Below are 19,430 nucleotides of genomic sequence, written 5' to 3'. Positions count from 1 at the left end.
GGGCCCTGAGGGCATTCATAAGCCTCAGTGGCCCTGATGAGCCCCACCCAGGGCTTCCACCTATGCCCAGGAGGCCCATTTAAGCTCAGCCTTCACTCCCTGCCTGAGCTGCATCAGGAGGGCTGGTCTCCCTGCCTCATCACCTCAGACCTAGACCCAGTCCTGACTAGACTTCTTAGCTTGGCCTCAGACCTGCTTCAACACCATGAGCTTGCCTGGTGAACTCAACTCCTGGTTGAACCTGGCCATCATCTCCAGGTCTTATGTTTACCTTGTTGAGGTACTGCAGGACTCGGTTCTGGCTGGTGGCACTCCAGTGATCGTCTCCCCTTAGGAAGCCTCTTGCTGCTCCCTAACGCTTGTGTGTTAATTTAGTTTTTCTCTTGCTTCAGAGACTCCTCCTGCCCCCTCTCAAAGGTCCATCAAAGAAGTCTGTAGGAATTTATTATTGTTAAGCTCAGTATAAAAGATAAATCACTTCAGGGAAAGACCAGGCAAAGGAACAGGACTTAAGGAAGAATTGGAGACATGAATACCAGTCAGTGTGCTGGGAATTACAGGCAGACAGTGAGTGACACACGAAGCAGTGTTTTGCTAACAGGTACTGTTGGTTCACAGTGAGATTGCAGAACTCTGCTATCAAGGCCCAGGAAAGAGGTAATGGATCAAAGACGTCAGGCTGAACTGTAACTGTCCATCTGTATGGGCTCTGTGTTTAGGTAGGACCATGTCCATGATTTAAAAGTCTTTCTGAGGTGGGATTTCTCAGCAACGAGTCTGGGAGGAAAAAAATCTGCCACTGATGAGACAGTCCATAGCAAGAACAGGCCAGCTGGAGAGCAGAACTCTGTCCTGTGGGTAAGCCTCGATGCTCCTCTCTGCACAAGGCTCAGTCACCTTGTTTCACCATGACATCAGACAAGTCGTCTGTACCCTCCAGTTTGAGATTCTGTGAAAACGAAAAAGCTAAGTTCAATAAAACCAGGCTCTTCCCTTCAAGTCTGAAGGTCCAGCCTGATGACTGCTCCAAAGCAGCTGAATAAAAACACAAGGAAGGTTCAGAACAACCCTAGCCCCTTCTGTCTCTGCTGTTGGTGCACAAGACCAAGGCCTCTCATTAGCCATTATACCAGCCTGAAACACTCCCAACACTTATAACAAGAATGCGCTCACCCCCTCTGCTGCCAGACCCAGGGACAAGGAAGGACAGACAGAAGTTAGGCTGGAAATGCTGTGAGCACTAGACGATGGGCTTCTCATTCCCAGCATATCAACCTGATTTATGTTCCCTATAAATATGAAATGGGCTTAAGTTTTAAGGTCCTGATGTAAATACAAAATGGCCCAGCTCTTGGTGCTTTTTACTGTTTCACCCACTGCTCCTACCACATCTTCTGTGCATGCGTTCTACTTACCTTCTCATTTGCCAAATGCAAGAGGCAGGTGAAGGCTAAAGGGACAGACAGATTTTTCACCATTGTAGAAGGCAGCCTATGGGAAGAGAAGGGAGGACATCAGGATGGCCAGAGTCTACTGAGACCATACAGATAAGAGCATGTCTGCAAACCATCAGGTCATCAAAGATTAACTGCATGTGTGACAGCTTCTTCCCATGTCTCTGGTTTTCTCTACCTTTTCCCTCCCACTAGCAAAATGCAACCTATAGCTTCCTCAGGCAAACCCAGAGAGCGAGAGAAGATTTTCCCCCATCAGGGTTCAGTTAGCAGATTGTAACAAACACGTGGGTCAGGGTTTGCCCAAGCTCAGCCGAAAACTGCCTCATATTCAGTCCAACCTTTGTTAGGGCTTCTCTACCTGTGAAGCAGTTCCTTTGTGATGTCGCTGAAGGCCTTCTCGCCTGTTACCACTGATGGGTCTTTCTCTTTCTCCGTATCTTCAATCTATTCAGCAAAAAGACAGACACTGCTGAGAGAGACTTTGCTCCCCAGGATGCAGCCTCATGTTCAGAGAACAACCACTGCAAGTCACTGCTCACAGTCCATCCTTAACAACCACCCCATGGGAGCAAGACTACTAGAAAGGAATTGCCACTAAACTTGCCCAAGAACAGAGCTAAGCACTATTACCTGCAGGACATTCTCTGATCCTTGGTCCTTTTAAGGTACATGGCTCCGCCTGCACTCACCTCTGCCAATGTTTGTTTTTTTCCTGTATCAAGTAAGATGTCCCACATGTTTTGCTTTAACATCTTCATGTCCATTTTCTTGGCTGTCTTTGCATACTGAATTGCTATCTTATTGACCTGAGGAAAAGACATTCAGGCATAGCAGGCAACATATGAGCACAGGCAGCAGTAGTACCCTCAGTCACAAACATAGGAACAATTAAAACATGATTTTCCCCACGGGAACAGTGAATGCTATCTTACTACTAAACCCTTGATTTTTTTTTTTTTAACTCCCTTCTCTTACCTGAGCTATCATTTGAGGATAAAGTATCCAGTAGCAAACCCAGGAGATCCTGAACCAGGGACACTGGTGTCTCAGGATTTCTAACCACCCAAGGCAGTGAGCAGTTCACATCTGAGCAACAGCACAAGTCCTTACCTTCTGGGGCTCAGCAATGAGGTTCAGCTCTCCATACATTGCAATATCAACACCAACAACCCCGTTGAACTCCTCGTCTTGACCCTCAGAGTGAGCATTAAGGTTGAAATCCTCTGTTTGGCCCATGAATTGAATGGGATCATTGTCATCATCGCTGTCTGCAGCCTGATCAAGAACAGATACAGCAGTGAGGCCACCAAGACATCTTTGAGGAGCCAGAGATGCCCTGCACTGAGATAACAAGAGCACACAGCCTACAGGAGAGTGGTAATACCTGCCCACTTTTCCTGTGGAAGAATCTTCTTCAGCCTCTCCCCATACCTTTTAGCTTGTGCTAAGGCTAAACCCAAGGGAGATCTAGAGCACATAATATCAAAAGGCTGTTCTAGTAGCAGAATTGTCAGAGACGAGGGCTCTCCTGCCAGCATGGGACCAACTGAGATTTGTCACAAAACACACTCAGGAGATTGTATTGGCCTGACAGAAAATTGAAGCTTTAGAGGAAACATATTTCAGCAGGAGCTTGAAACAGCTGGGAGCAAGTGTCACTGTGCAGAGATGACTGCAGAGGCAAGTAATAGCATTTACTCCTTCAGGGTAGGTGTGTATGGAAAAAGCACAGAACAGAGTTTCTGCAGCAAGCTGTCAGACAAATTCCAAGGGCAGACAGTTTAGTTGATATTGTTAGTGTACCAGTGAGAGTGAGGGGATAGAATTGTACACAGAGAACCTCCTACAGCTTTGTCACAATCTGATGTCAATTCTATTTCACTAGTAACTAATGCTGGACATAGATTCTTCCTAAATTACTCCTATCACATGTCAAATACTGGTAACAGAAAAATCTTGTCCCGGTTACCTGCACTGCAGGGCAGAAATTGGAGGTGTCATTGGGGTTGTTGTAATCATACTCGCCGATCTCATCTTCGTGATCCAATGAGCTGCCTGGCTCAGGCAGCCTGCAGAGCTGCAGAGGTGAGACTGGGGGGTCAGGAAAGGAAAAACTCTAGATATTTCCCAAAGCAATACCTACACCTTGTTAATTCATCGCTACCCCTTTTCCCAGTCTGCTGTCTCTTCCTCCTCCTTGTGTACCAGCTCACCACCAACTCCCTCGTAAAGCAAAACATCCAAGGACAGGCCGCTCAGCATCCATAAGAGGGCTAGTTCAGTGACTGGCATCATGCTGGCTCATCTCCCAGCCTGAGGAGCATCCCAGAGCACTTCAACCAGATCAAGAGTGGTTTTGTGCAAAATCCTCTTGGCAATGGTTCCACAAAGACTCTTACCTTAACAAGTGGTTTGAGAAACAGCTGGACAAAATTGTTAGGGTTATAGTTGAAGTCTGCAGGAAGCGTGGTGGCCTTCCTGTTCCGGCTTTCCAGAATGGATTTTTTCAGAGTTAAAGCAGCCTGTGGAAGACATTAGATACCATTATTCATGCAATATCCAGTACTCAGAGGATTAACGCACAAATAAGTGCTTTGAACACAGGTCTTTGTTCAAAAGGAGAAAAGTTCTGACATGTTTCCAAAGAGGAGTCCTACAGTAGTCCAGTCAGTGCATCCAGTGACTTTAGCACAGCATCCTGGGACACACAACGGGGCCTGAAGGGTGTCTCTTACTTACAGGTATTAGCCAAGTAGAGTCCATCCTGATTCTTTATTCCAAGGTTGGAAAATACGTTGGAGTCAGAAGACCCCTCTCCAAGGAACATGCATGATATTGGGTATACAGAGCCAGTTTCACAGGAGAATAAGACAAGCCACTTGCAGACGACAGTGCTAAAACACAAATATGGCCGAAGATGGAAGAGAGAGGCAGAAACTCAGTGCATACCTTGGTCTTACGGAAATACGTCTTAAAGTCAATATCCTCATCGAAGTTTACTTCAAATACTTTCTTTGCATTCTTCTTCTTGTTCTGTTGTTCAGAGACAACACCAGCTGCAGAAAGGAAGGAAACAGTAATTTGTGACAATGAAGACAAACTCAATCCCATCTTGAGCATTGGCTCCACACAGACAGGTCACCTGTGTCCTTTTGCAAACAAGGTCTTTTTTCTTTGTTAGGGAAAGCAATACGTGGTGTCCTCTGCTTCACATTTTAATGGGATCAATATTCTCTTTATAGAAGCAGAAAAATATTTATTTATTTATTTATTTATTTATTTACACAGAAGGTGGGGAAAAAAACATAGGATCTGTACTAGTACTATCACATCCTATTGCTGCAGTGAGACACCCCCTTCAACTTTGAGCATCATTAACAAATGCAAAAAATAAAGAACACATTAGACATCAAAGTATCCACACACAACTTAAAGCCCTTCTGGTGTCTGAACTCAGTACTGCTTCCAATCAGGCTAGAAAAGAGCCATGCAGACATGTCCCATCTTTACTGTCTGTGCTTTATGAATCACATACTGCCCATCTCCAAACCTAAGTAGGATCTGGCAGTAGCTGGATCTTCTAGTATACGAGCTCCTGTCTCTAAATACATACATTTGTGGTGAGGTTTGAAACGCCAGTGGTCTGGGCCAGCCCACATTGAGAGAGTTCGGGGACTGAAGTAGGAGTATTCCCCTGGCTTCATGGAGAGATGAAGGCACATGGTTCTGATGTCTCCCTCTCCAAAAGGAACTGCATCAAGTCTGGAAAGAGCACAAGTTGCTCAGTGAAATCCTTCCTTTGACACACAATAGGCTTAAACATGTGTTTAATACCCAGACCAGGTCTGTACAGACATCTCCTGGTCCCTCTGCCAGCACGTGTGCAAGATTCTTGCTCTCTAATCAGCAAACAGTACTGTGGGTACTGCACTGTCTGAAGTCTGTGAGGCTACTGCAAAAACAGCAGTGGGTTTGTCAAAGGGCAGGCTGAAAATGGAAGCAGAGTGAGTAGATAAGCAATCACTCTGGGGAAATGCGACCACACAAAAAGGTTCTCTTGGGAGTCAGAGACATACATTCCTCAATGTACCTGAAACTTGATCAGAAAGTAAGCTATAGCCAGATGGAAAGCATGCACAGTAACCTAAAGAACCCTATGCGAGCTGTCTTAACTTGTTGCTTGCTATCAAAGCAAAACTATAGATTTTCATTGATTACTCACCTCTTGCTCTCACGGACTGTCCTGAAGGACTTGTTTTCTGTGAATTCCCCAATCTCATCTGCTACTTTACTCCTGGGTGACTCAGTGTTGAAGTCATCATCTGGCAGCATGGGACCACCATCTTCCACATAACTGTCTATCTCTGCATTGATGTTGAACACTTGATCACTCTTCTTAAATTTATCCAACAGGGCTGACACTGACTGTAAGATAAGAAGGTGTTCAGGGGAAAAGTTGCAGGACACCCACAACCACACCCACAACCCCGCAGCACATCCCACTGTCCTGTGCATCTCTGAGATCGCCTTGGGGTGACAACTGTGAGCACAGAATACAGCTCAAGTACCCCACCCTGCTCCAAGCCAACTAATATACCTCATCATGGGATTCAGCATCCCAATGCGTAAACTGGAAACCAGCCAGTGAAGAGCAGATGGGGCGTTTTTCAATGCACTGTGATAGCAGCACTAGAGACAAGAATAACATATTAGACACAGGATAAAGTAACTGGTAGCTAAAACAAATGCTAGGTGTTAAATCGTTCTTAAAGTCGCATATATAGGCAGCTCTTCTTGCATTTAGGACAGGGCTCACTGCAAAAGCACTTGGATTTATTCCTCAGCAGCAAGGTAGGTTCAACTACTTCTCTAACTGAAGGATGGGCATAATGCTGGGAATCGTATCAGAACAGTAGGGTTTGGTAGTATCAGCAGGGTTAAAGCAGTCTAAAAAGGTCAGTCCTTAACTGGAATACGCCCATCTTAATCGCCATGCAAGCTCAGACCACATGTATGTGCTGTGTGACAGGCCTGCTCGAGGTTAAGCTACAGGCAGAGATCTAAAACCTACAAGGGTCCTGGTTTGTCAGCAACCAGTATCAGCTTGAGCAGGATCGTAACAAGGGTGCCACATGGGAGCCAAACAGTCAAAACAAAAGCACAAGCAAGCTGGCTGAGACTAAAATCAGCATGCTTGGAAGATGAAAAAGATCAAAAGGTCCGGATGGGCCAATTACTTAGTGGTTATCAGCACTCACAGTTTAAATCTGTCACTGTCACAGGATCACAGTTTGGCAGAGTGACGGTTGCCGAAGATGGGAGAGGCACGATCTCCGAGTCAAAGAGGAGCTTACTGTGGCAACTTTGGGTACGCAGGCTGGTGAGGAAAATGCCAGCTGTGCTGCATTCATCAAAAGATGCTGATGTTTTCTGAAACATGGGGTCAACCTACAGGTATGAAATGAAGTAGAGAATCAAGGAATGGAGCAGACAGACAGTGAGACATACATCTCTGCAGAAGACTAAGTACAAAACCGAAGGGAGAATGATCCATGCATCTTTTTCAGCGAGGACAGCGCTCTCACGGCTGCCTCACGCAGGAGGATTAAATGCAAGTGTCCTGGTTCCAGTTAGGACAGAGTTAATGTTCCCTCATAGTAGCTGGTAGGGTGCTATGTTTTGGATTAGGATGAGAAGAGCGCTGATAACATGCTGATGTTTTAATTGTTGCAGAGCAGTGTTTACACCAGGCCAAGGACTTTTCGGCTTCTCGCTCTGTCCTGCCAGCGAGCAGGCTGGGGGTGCAGCAGGAGCTGGGAGGGGACAGACCCAGGACAGCTGACCCAAACTGGCCAAAGGGGTATTCCATACCATCTGACGTCATGCTAAACAATATATAGGGGTGGCTGGCCGGGGTGGGGGGGCCGGCTGCTCGGGGATAGGCTGGGCATCGGTCAGCGGGTGGTGAGCAATTGCATTGTGCATCACTTGTTTTCTTACACATTATTATTGTTAATACTATTACCATTATCACTATTATTATTATTATTGTTATTATTATTTTCCTGTCTTAATAAACTGTCTTTATCTCAACTCACAGGCTTCACTTTCCCGTTTCTCTCCCCCCATCCCAGAGAGGGAGGGGGGAGGGTGAGCGAACGGCTGTGTGGTGTTTAGCTGCCAGCCGGGTTAAACCACAACAGTCTTTTTGGCGCCCAACGTGGGGCCCGAAGGGTTGAGATATCGACAAATCTGACCAGAGTGTGTTAAACTAAAATTGGTATAAGTATTGGACCTGCTTAATAGTTGCTAGTCACGATGTTGATTGCCTTAATCTCCAGTCTGCTGTACCTGTATTCCAAATTGAGTTTTATGGTGCGTTACTTTCTGTATGTGCTCCCTGTTGCACTGTTTATCCTTTCCGGGCCCTGGTTTAAGATTGTTATGGTACTGTGCGGTGTAACAATGGCTTATGAAATGATGAAATATCTGGTCACGACTTTAACCTGGTATTTGTACTCAGCACTGACGTCGACTCTATACTTTGGAACCCATATCTCGGAAACTATTAGCAATTACACCTATTGCCTGTTTTCGTTAGGGAGCCAATCTGTGAAGGGGACAGGGGAAGACATGTTTCCCTACCTGTTCACTCTCCCTTTCTCCTTCACCACCACCCTCTTATCCCCCGAGCTAGTTACGGTGGCTCTCCGAGATGTTGAATATCCTTGGGATACTCAGACCAGCCTGCTCTTGTTGTTATGTCTCCTGAATGCGCTTCAGATTTTGTGGAGGGTTAAACAACTACTTAGGAATCTCATCCGGAGATCTGTCTTGAGGCGGGGTAGTTGCGAGTGGCAGGGAGTGTGGGAGGATATGGGCAGGTTTCTAGAGCAGTGGTCACCTCCAGTGTTTTGGACATTCACCCCTGAACAGCTGCAAAATCCTAAAAAGCTGGCAGAATGCTTGAAAAAAAGGTGTCATGACTCTGGCAGTTCCAAAGTGACACAAATCACTGTAGCGTGCTGGGGTCTGGCTTGTGCCTATCGAGCTGCAATTGATGTTATTAGCAACCTAGCTCCAGCTCCTGCAGCCGCTCCAGCTGCAGCTCCTGCAGCCGCTCCAGCTCCTGCAGCCGCTCCAGCTGCAGCTCCTGCAGCCGCTCCAGTTCCAGCTCCTGCAGCTACTCCAGCTCCAGCTCCTGCAGCCGCTCCAGCTCCAGCTCCAGCTCCTGCAGCCGCTCCAGTTCCAGCTCCTGCAGCTACTCCAGCTCCAGCTCCTGCAGCCGCTCCAGCTCCTGCAGCCGCTCCAGTTCCAGCTCCTGCAGCTACTCCAGTTCCAGCTCCTGCAGCCGCTCCAGCTCCAGCTCCAGCTCCTGCAGCCGCTCCAGTTCCAGCTCCTGCAGCTACTCCAGCTCCAGCTCCTGCAGCCGCTCCAGCTCCAGCTCCAGCTCCTGCAGCCGCTCCAGTTCCAGCTCCTGCAGCTACTCCAGCTCCAGCTCCTGCAGCCGCTCCAGCTCCTGCAGCCGCTCCAGTTCCAGCTCCTGCAGCCGCTCCAGTTCCAGCTCCTGCAGCTACTCCAGCTCCAGCTCCTGCAGCCGTTCCAGTTCCAGCTCCTGCAGCCGCTCCAGCTCCTGCAGCCGCTCCAGCTCCAGCTCCTGCAGCTACTCCAGCTCCAGCTCCTGCAGCCGCTCCAGCTCCTGCAGCCGCTCCAGCTCCAGCTCCTGCAGCCGTTCCGGCTCCTGCAGCCGCTCCAGCTCCTGCAGCCGCTCCAGCTCCTGCAGCTGCCCCAGCTCCTGCAGCTGCTCCCACTCCTGTGGCTGGGTCAGAGAAACGAGCTGTAGCAGTGCAAGTTGACCCCGCAGAGGGTATCCCAACCCCTGTGGCAGACCCTGTGTCTGGGTCAGAGAAACGAGCTGTAGCAGTGCAAGTTGACCCCGCAGAGTGTATTCCAAGCCCTGTGGCAGACCCTGTGTCTGGGTCAGAGAAACGAGCTGTAGCAGTGCAAGTTGACCCCGCAGAGGGTATTCCAACCCCTGTGGCAGACCCTGTGTCTGGGTCAGAGAAACGAGCTGTAGCAGTGCAAGTTGACCCCGCAGAGTGTATTCCAAGCCCTGTGGCAGACCCTGTGTCTGGGTCAGAGAAACGAGCTGTAGCAGTGCAAGTTGCCCCTGTAGACAAGGTGAAAAAATGGTATAGAGGCTCAGGTCGTTTAAAACGCAGACAGTCTTCTGCTAAGTCTGGGCGTAGTGAGGACGAGGCTGGGCCATCAAAGGTGCAGGAGACTGAAGATGAGGATGAGGATGGCGAAAAATCAACAGTAACTACCCGGACTCCATACCAGCCATCAAAGGTGCAGGAGACTGAAGATGAGGATGAGGATGTCGGAAAATCAACAGTAACTACCCGGACTCTATACCAGCGTGAGCTACGAGATGTGCGAAAAGATTTTGGTCGCTGTATAGGCGAGCAGCTTGTCACCTGGCTGCTCCGGTGCTGGGACACGGGAGCCAATTATGTGGAGTTGGAGGGCAAGGAAGCCAGGCGGCTGGGATCCCTTGCTAGGGACGCATGCATTGACAAAGCAATTGGAGATGGAGCACAATCTCGCAGCCTCTGGAGGCGTCTCCTGTCAGCTGTGAAGGAAAGGTATCTCTTCAAGGAAGAACTTGTATGTTTACCAAGCAAATGGACCACCATGGAGAAGGGAATTCAGTACCTGAGGGAATTGGCCGTACGGGAAGTAATTTATAAGGACCTAGATGACGCACAAACATCCGCAGATCCAGATGCAGTCCAGTGTACACCACCCATGTGGCGGAAGTTTGTACGGAGTGCCCCATCATCATATGCCAACTCATTGGCAATACTAACCTGGAAAACGGAGGAGAATCCCACAGTGAATGAAGTGACTAAAATACTCCGGCAGTACGAAGGAAATCTCTCCTCTTCCCTAAAGGCCTGTGTCTCAGCTGTGGAGAAACTCTCTGAAGAGGTCCACCAACTTAAAGAGAATTTATCTTCCCCTCCACCTGAACGAACCAGTGTCCATCAGCTAAAAGAGAATGCTTTAGAGAAACTTTCTGAAAAGATCCACCAACTTGAAGAAAGATTATCTTCCCCTTCACCTGAACGAACCAGTGTCCACCAGCTAAAAGAGAATGCTTTGGAGAAACTTTCTGAAAAGATCCACCAACTTGAAGAAAGATTATCTTCCCCTTCACCTGAACGAACCAGTGTCCACCAGCTAAAAGAGAATGCTTTGGAGAAACTTTCTGAAAAGATCCACCAACTTGAAGAAAGATTATCTTCCCCTTCACCTGAACGAACTAGTGTCCACCAGCTAAAAGAGAATACCTTGGAGAAACTTTCTGAAGAGATCCACCAACTTAAAGAGAGTTTATTTTCCTCCCCACCTGTACAAACCAGTGTCTCAGCTATTAGGGGTAAACGTTCATCTATGCAAGGAAGACAATATGGTGGGCACACACACCGCGCCACCCTGTGGTTTTACCTACGTGACCATGGAGAGGACATGAGAAAATGGGATGGAAAATCTACTGCGACCCTAGAGGCACGGGTACGTGAATTGCAAAGGAAAACAATTGGGAAAAAGGAGTTCTCTGAAAGGTTTGCTGCTCCAACTTCCAGCAGGCAGTCCTTTAAACACAGAAATGAAGATTCTGACCAGGACTAGAGGGGCCCTGCCTCCAGCCAGGGGGAGGAAAGGGACAATCGAGTTTATTGGACTGTGTGGATTCGATGGCCTGGCACGTCAGACGCACAGAAGTATAAGGCTTTGGTAGACACCGGTGCACAATGTACTCTAATGCCATCAAGCTATAAAGGGCCAGAGCCCATCTGTATTTATGGTGTGACGGGGGGATCCCAGCAGTTAACTGTATTGGAGGCTGAAGTGAGTCTAACCGGTAATGAGTGGCAAAAGCACCGTATTGTGACTGGCCCAGATGCTCCGTGCATCCTTGGCATAGACTATCTTAGAAGAGGATATTTCAAGGACCCAAAAGGGTTCCGCTGGGCTTTTGGCATAGCTGCTTTGGAGACAGAGGACATTAAACAGTTGTCTACCTTGCCTGGTCTCTCAGAGGACCCTTCTGTTGTGGGGTTGCTGAGGGTTGAAGAACAGCAAGTGCCGATCGCTACCACAACTGTGCACCGGCGGCAATATCGCACCAACCGAGACTCCCTGAGTCCCATCCATAAGCTAATTCGTCAACTGGAGAGCCAAGGAGTGATCAGCAAGACTCATTCACCTTTTAATAGTCCCATATGGCCAGTGCGAAAGTCTAATGGTGAGTGGAGACTAACAGTGGACTATCGTGGCCTGAACGAAGTCACGCCACCACTGAGTGCTGCAGTGCCGGACATGCTAGAACTCCAGTATGAACTGGAATCAAAGGCAGCCAAGTGGTATGCCACAATTGATATCGCTAATGCATTTTTCTCCATCCCTCTAGCAGCACAGTGCAGGCCACAGTTTGCTTTCACTTGGAGGGGAGTCCAATATACTTGGAATCGGCTGCCCCAGGGGTGGAAACACAGCCCTACCATTTGCCATGGACTGATCCAGTCTGCGCTGGAGCAGGGGGAAGCTCCTGAACACCTGCAGTACATCGATGACATCATTGTGTGGGGTGACACTGCAGAAGAAGTTTTCGAGAAAGGGAAGAAAATAGTCCAAATCCTTCTGAAGGCCGGTTTTGCCATAAAACAGAATAAAGTTAAAGGACCTGCACGAGAGATCCAGTTTTTAGGAATAAAATGGCAAGATGGACGCCGTCAAATCCCAATGGATGTGATCAACAAAATAACAGCTATGTCTCCACCAACTAGCAAAAAAGAAACACAAACTTTCCTAGGTGTCGTGGGGTTTTGGAGAATGCATATTCCAAATTACAGTCTGATTGTAAACCCGCTCTACCAAGTAACCCGTAAGAAGAATGCTTTTGAATGGGGCCCTGAGCAACGACAAGCCTTTGAACAAATTAAGCAGGAAATAGTTCATGCAGTAGCCCTCGGGCCAGTCCGAACAGGACCAGATGTAAAGAATGTGCTCTACACCGCAGCCGGAGAGAATGGTCCCACCTGGAGCCTCTGGCAGAAAGAACCTGGGGAAACTCGAGGTCGACCCCTGGGGTTTTGGAGTCGGGGATACAGAGGATCTGAAGCCCGCTATACTCCAACTGAAAAGGAGATATTGGCAGCATATGAAGGAGTTCGATCTGCTTCGGAAGTGGTCGGTACTGAAGCGCAGCTCCTCCTGGCACCCCGACTGCCGGTACTAGGCTGGATGTTCAAAGGAAGGGTCCCCTCTACACATCATGCAACTGATGCTACATGGAGCAAGTGGGTTGCACTGATTACTCAGCGGGCTCGAATAGGAAACCCCAGTCGCCCAGGAATCTTGGAGGTGATTATGGACTGGCCAGAAGGCAAATACTTTGGGATATCACCAGAGGAGGAGGTGGTTCGTGCTGAAGAAGCCCCCCTGTACAACAAGCTACCAGAAAATGAGAAGAAATATGCCTTGTTCACTGACGGGTCCTGTCGTATTGTGGGAAAGCATCGGAGATGGAAAGCTGCTGTATGGAGTCCTACACGACGAGTTGCAGAAGCTGCTGAGGGAGAAGGTGAATCGAGTCAGTTTGCAGAAGTAAAAGCCATTCAGCTGGCTTTAGATATTGCTGAACGAGAAAAGTGGCCAGTTCTCTATCTCTATACTGATTCATGGATGGTAGCAAATGCCCTGTGGGGGTGGTTACAGCAATGGAAGCAGAACAACTGGCAGCGCAGGGGCAAGCCCATCTGGGCTGCGGCATTGTGGCAAGATATTGCTGCCCGGGTAGAGAACCTGGTTGTAAAGGTACGCCATGTAGATGCTCATGTGCCCAAGAATCGGGCTACTGAAGAACACCAAAACAACCAGCAGGTGGATCAGGCTGCTAAGATTGAAGTGGCTCAGGTGGACCTGGACTGGCAACATAAAGGTGAATTATTTATAGCCCGATGGGCCCATGACACCTCAGGCCATCAAGGTAGAGATGCAACCTACAGATGGGCTCGTGATCGAGGGGTGGACCTGACCATGGACACTATAGCACAGGTTATTCATGACTGTGAAACATGTGCTGCAATCAAGCAAGCCAAACGGTCAAAACCTCTTTGGTATGGAGGACGATGGCTGAAATATAAATATGGAGAGGCCTGGCAGATTGATTACATCACACTCCCTCAAACCCGCAACGGCAAGCGCCACGTACTTACAATGGTGGAAGCAACCACCGGATGGCTGGAAACATATCCTGTGCCCCATGCCACCGCCCGGAACACTATCCTGGGCCTTGAAAAGCAAGTCTTATGGCGACATGGCACCCCAGAGAGAATTGAGTCAGACAACGGGACTCATTTCCGAAACAACCTTATAGACACTTGGGCCAAAGAACATGGTATTGAGTGGGTGTATCACATCCCCTATCATGCACCAGCCTCTGGAAAAGTTGAACGATACAATGGACTGTTGAAGACTACACTGAAAGCAATGGGTGCTGGGACATTCAAAAATTGGGATACACATTTGGCAAAGGCCACCTGGTTAGTCAATACCAGGGGATCTGCCAACCGAGCTGGACCTGCCCAATCAAACCTGTTACGCACTGTAGAAGGGGATAAAGTTCCTGTAGTGCACGTAAGAAACATGCTGGGTAAAACAGTCTGGGCTACTCCTGCCTCAGGAAAAGGCAAACCCATTCGTGGAATTGCTTTTGCTCAGGGACCTGGATGCACTTGGTGGGTAATGCAAAAGAATGGGGAGGTCTGGTGTGTACCTCAAGGGGATTTGATACTGGGTGAGAATAGCCCATGAGTTGAATTGTAGTATGTTAATTATTATATAATAATGTATGTCATCACTACCATGATTGCTATATATCATAGATGAAAATGATGATTAATTAGAATGTATTGGACAGAGTGTAACCTGAGCATGACATAAATGGTATGGAATAAGGGGTGGATATCTGTCCTGGTTCCAGTTAGGACAGAGTTAATGTTCCCTCATAGTAGCTGGTAGGGTGCTATGTTTTGGATTAGGATGAGAAGAGCGCTGATAACATGCTGATGTTTTAATTGTTGCAGAGCAGTGTTTACACCAGGCCAAGGACTTTTCGGCTTCTCGCTCTGTCCTGCCAGCGAGCAGGCTGGGGGTGCAGCAGGAGCTGGGAGGGGACAGACCCAGGACAGCTGACCCAAACTGGCCAAAGGGGTATTCCATACCATCTGACGTCATGCTAAACAATATATAGGGGTGGCTGGCCGGGGTGGGGGGGCCGGCTGCTCGGGGATAGGCTGGGCATCGGTCAGCGGGTGGTGAGCAATTGCATTGTGCATCACTTGTTTTCTTACACATTATTATTGTTAATACTATTACCATTATCACTATTATTATTATTATTGTTATTATTATTTTCCTGTCTTAATAAACTGTCTTTATCTCAACTCACAGGCTTCACTTTCCCGTTTCTCTCCCCCCATCCCAGAGAGGGAGGGGGGAGGGTGAGCGAACGGCTGTGTGGTGTTTAGCTGCCAGCCGGGTTAAACCACAACAGCAAGTAAGAACAATCTTGTTATAATAGCAGAATTCAGAGATGCATGTGAATATTACAGCCCAAGAGAGGACTGCACAGTAAGGAAAACAAGAGAAAATTGAAGAATGAAGTGATGTTTCCTTCTTTCACCCACCACTACAGCAGCTCCACCTCCACCCACCTCACATCTGCGATTATGATCTGTCACATTGATGTTGTTCAAGTTCTGCTCAATGGTTTTGAATGAATGCTTTTTCTTTGTCTGGACTCTCTTGACAGTACCAGAAGCTGCACTGTCTTCTTCTAAAAGTAGAAGTTATAGTTAGAGAACTTGCAGTTTGTATAGCCAAATGTATGCACACATACAAAAACCCAGCAGGTATGAAGTTACCCACATAGGTATCTAATTAGCATGAACCACTAACGTTTCATTGGCTGTATACTGTAATTCTTTTTATCATGTATATTTTGTCTTAACAGCACATGATTGTTTTGAAGCAAAGGACAGCAAAGACTAGGGTACTGCACGCTCAAATATTTCAGATCAGGCTCCCCCTTGTTTGCATTCAAATTTAGCTGGCCAAATCATTAAATACAGGACTGAGCATCAAACTCGGGTTCTCATCTCAACCTCCCTTGCTCAAGAATCCAAACTAATTCAGTATTTCCCAGCCCTTGAAAAGAATCAAGCTAGCGGTACTGTCCCAGATATAGAGCAGTGCTTCAGAAACGTAAGCTAACTGCTTCAAAATTCATGGGTGCTGCATTAAGTACACTGACATTTCTTACTTGTAGGTGGAACCAGGAACAGCTTAACGGAAAATAAGTGAATGGCACACCTCCTTTTGGGCTCTCCGTATCTTCTGTAGGTATCGAGTCCTTGCCCAAGCCTCCAAGAACTTTGTACATATCTGCATGGACTACATCCACACGCACAGCATAAATTTTCGCACTGGCATCAAGGGTGCCAGCTGCTATCTGACAGAGGAAAACAGGATGCAATTGTTAGAGTTAGAAAGGAACAAGACAAAAGATGCAAACGCAGAAGACAAGCAGCAGACCTGAGTTTCTGAACTCTTGTATTACAAGCAGAACCGTGAGCACCTATAAAGATTTATCCAGAAACCTATTGGAAACCTAGGTACGCAGCAGGGGTCAAGATGTATCTTCCCAGGCAGAGGATACAGTTTGTTTTATCAAGGCTTTTGGAAGGGATCACACAGAATACTTAAAGTTGCCAAGATTAAGCAAGGAGAAGAAACAGAAAGGTGCAATTTGCGTCTGCAACCTCTCTCTTCCACCTTCTTTTGGGATATCCTCTTGGTATCGTTCTGTTTTTTCCAAATTACATAGTCAAAAGAAGCGAAGCGCAGGAGATGCCAAGTGACCTTTTCAGATCACAGGTCAACCCAGAAAGGTGAAGAAGCACCCACTCCAAACCTGCACACAGTTTCCTGTTTCTTCCTCAGTTTCATCAATTATAAGATACCTAGCTCACCAGTTCCTTGAGGCCATGTTCAAAATCCCTGCCAAGAATTCATCTCTCCCTCATAGCATCAGTGAACTATGAATAGAACTATAAATAATCTTTGCCCAGGCAAGTTCTGAAAGGTTGGATGTGGTGCTTAGGGTGGGTGACATTGTTAGTAGAGTGATGGTTGGACCAGATGATCTTGGAGGTCTTTTCCAACCCTAATGATTCTATGTTTCTATACCCTGATGGCTCCTACACTCAGGTCACACTATCTTCTTTTCTTTTACAGCCAGTAACAGAACATGGCTGTAACACCCAGTATTTACCTCAGAAGCCTCACAAGTCTTATTCTTAAACAAGCTCTCCTTTTGAAGGATCATAACTGAAAGGAGAATTTAGCCTTTAATTTCTGTAGTACAAAAGCATTCAGCACCGTAAGGTTCTGCTAAAAACGACTGTGCTGCCTCTACCAGATCTCTTACTGAAAGTTTAATTATTTGAGGTTTTTATTTACTAAAGCTTAGTTAGCACAGATCAGAGACAAAACACTGCAGTGACCAGGCAGTAATTTCTCTCACCTTGAAGTTCGTCAGTTCAGAGTCCTTCTGTTTCAGTATATCTGTCATATAGTCTATCAGGTATAAGCCAAAAACATTCTTGGTGTTGATTTTCTGAAACAAAGCACACTTGAGAATCAACACCTGGAAAATCACAGCTGTCAATCTGCCTGTGAACCATCATTCTGCAGGAGAGGTTGCAGCAAAACCTGACTGCGTGTGCACCGTGCCACATCCTGCTTAATTACGCTTGAAAAGCGGTAACAGAGATTCAAATCCAGACCTATCATGGGGCTGTTACGTGGCCCAGAGGACCTCGAAGAAGAACTGATGTCACTGCTTGGTGAGGGGTCAAAAACCCTCCTTGGCCCTAGGCCCCCGCGCAAGCAGCTCAGCAGCAAGGGGCTGATGCGGGACCCAGCGGCAGGGACGCGACGAGCAGCACTTCCCGAGGGATGCCAACTCACGTTCTCGGTGAACAGCTTGATGCAGGTGGAGTAGTGGTCCGAGATCTGCGCATTCGTCCACCGCGGGACCGCCGACAGCGACGCATCCACCTGCCTGAGGGAAGCACGGGTCTGCCCCGGGGAGCCGGGCCTCTCCCCCACCCCCGCCCCGCCGAGCGCGACCCCCGCCCTCCCACACCGACCCCGGGGGCCCACCCGTACCCGGGCACCGAAGAGACGAGGCCCAGCGCCGCCTCGGTGCTGCCGAGCTGCAGGTCCGCGGCCCGCGAACGCCGCCGCTGCCGCCTCTCCCGCTCGTCATCGTTGCCGGGGCAGTCGCTCAGCGTGGGGGTGGCCGAGCTGCCGAGCGGCCGCGGCGCGGGAGACGCGAGCCCACCGCCGCCGCCCCGCCGGGGGGTCGCGGCGCTCATCCCGACAGCGGGCACCGGCCGCGGGCACCGGCCGCGGCCTCCCCGCCGCCGCCTCCCGCCCTCTCTTCGCCTGCGGCCCAATGGGCGCGCGGCTCCCCGCCCGCCCCGCGAGTCGAGCGCGGCGGCTCCCGGCCCACCCCCCCCCCCCACGCGGCGCCGCCGCCGCCGCTTCCCGGTTTGAATTCGCCGCGCGCGCGGCGCCACTGCGCAGGCGTCGGGCGTAACGGCCGCGGCGGGGCGGGGCGGGGCGGGGCGGGCCCTGCGCTTCCCCGGCCCTTCCGCGGCCTGTCCTTTGGTGCGTCGTTCAGTCTGGGAGCGGAGATTTCCCCTTGGAAAACACGTTATAATTGACGAACGCTTGTTTCAGCTTACACGTACCAAAACGAAACAACAACAAAAATCTAATTAATGAGATTTTGTTGTTGTCAGTGTAAAAGCCTTTAAAAGCCTGTAAAAAGTGTTGTCAGTGAAAATATGGCGAGGCACTGGAACAGGTTGTGGATTCCCTGTCCCTGAAAGTGCTCGAGGCCAGGCTGGATGGGGCCCTGGTCAACCTGGTCTGGTGGGAGGTGTCCCTGCCCATGGCGGGGTTGGACTGGAGATCTTTAAGGTCTGACCCAAGCCATTTTCTGATTCGGGGCTCTCTGAGTTCCTAGGCACGTCCCAGAGTTCGTGATGGGTCTTGGGGCTTCCCAGGCTCAGGGAGGAGAGGGAGACCCTGCCCTGGCCCATCTGAGCCCTCTCCCACTTAGGCTGGACAGCACTCAGCAGCTCATGTGTCAGTGCCATGCTGCTGGGGATAGCTTTGTGTGTTTTTTTTTTCAATATAATTTTCAATGGATCCTTATCTTCTTCATTCCTGGCGAATTTTACGTGAGAATGATGTGATATGGGTTATGTAGTTGTTGGGTAATAATTAATATTTCATATAACCTTTTTAAAACCTGAGCTGTGAAATGGCTCCCCTGGTCTGAATTGATCTTTTCTGGAGCTCCAAACTTGGTCACCATGACTTTTAATAAGAACTTTGCTACACTGCTCGCATCTGCATTCCTAGTGGGGACAGTCTTTTCTTTGGTGTGTGCTGCCTGCCTGATGCAGAACACTAGTCTTTTCTGGGAGACTAATAGCTTCTAACAAATTCTTGATCTGTTCAGCATCTGCTCTCTGTCTGCTGCTGGAGGTCACAAAACCTCTTTGTTTCCACAACTGTCCTTAGTGCAGTACATACCAAAAGCATATTTCAAGTCTGTATAGGTGTTTACTTCCTTCTCTCATCCTTCACTGCAGGCTTCTGTCAGTGCTATCAACTCAGCTGCTGAAACACCTCCTCCATTAGGGAAATGATAGGGAGAGAGCCCCCCACCAAAATTTGCAGTAGCTTACATGCAATTTCCAACAGAAAGGCTTGCAAACACCTCCAATCACATCATTACATGCGTCCTAACTCCACTATTCATAT

At 48.6% G+C, this 19,430-nt stretch overlaps 1 protein-coding gene across 3 annotated transcripts; it reads right to left on the bottom strand.

Annotated features, from left to right (window-relative positions):
* Positions 1-427: 427 nt before the first annotated feature.
* Positions 428-18,080, bottom strand: NCAPH (non-SMC condensin I complex subunit H). Of its 3 annotated transcripts, none has more exons than XM_080568339.1 (17): positions 17,754-18,078; positions 17,559-17,652; positions 17,113-17,205; positions 15,900-16,038; positions 15,242-15,363; positions 6,716-6,905; positions 6,055-6,146; positions 5,680-5,882; positions 5,071-5,219; positions 4,407-4,513; positions 3,857-3,979; positions 3,427-3,534; positions 2,568-2,732; positions 2,147-2,263; positions 1,816-1,901; positions 1,416-1,491; positions 428-949 (listed from the first exon to the last, which is right to left on the bottom strand). In XM_080568339.1, the coding sequence occupies exons 1-17, from the start codon at positions 17,966-17,968 to the stop codon at positions 890-892; spliced, it is 2,139 nt and encodes a 712-aa protein (XP_080424465.1). In that variant the 5' UTR covers positions 17,969-18,078; the 3' UTR covers positions 428-889. The 3 variants fall into 3 exon arrangements, with proteins under 3 accessions (XP_080424465.1, XP_080424466.1, XP_080424467.1); XM_080568340.1 differs by having other exon boundaries at positions 17,760-18,078; XM_080568341.1 differs by lacking the exons at positions 428-949; positions 1,416-1,491; positions 1,816-1,901 and having other exon boundaries at positions 3,427-3,548; positions 17,754-18,080.
* Between the last annotated feature and the right edge of the window lie 1,350 nt (positions 18,081-19,430).

Source organism: Anser brachyrhynchus, assembly GCF_964034855.1.
Source record: "Anser brachyrhynchus genome assembly, chromosome: 26".
NCBI classification, from domain to species: Eukaryota; Metazoa; Chordata; class Aves; order Anseriformes; family Anatidae; genus Anser; species Anser brachyrhynchus.
Note: the sequence above shows the minus strand (reverse complement) of the source record. Positions and strands in the feature narration are given on the sequence as shown.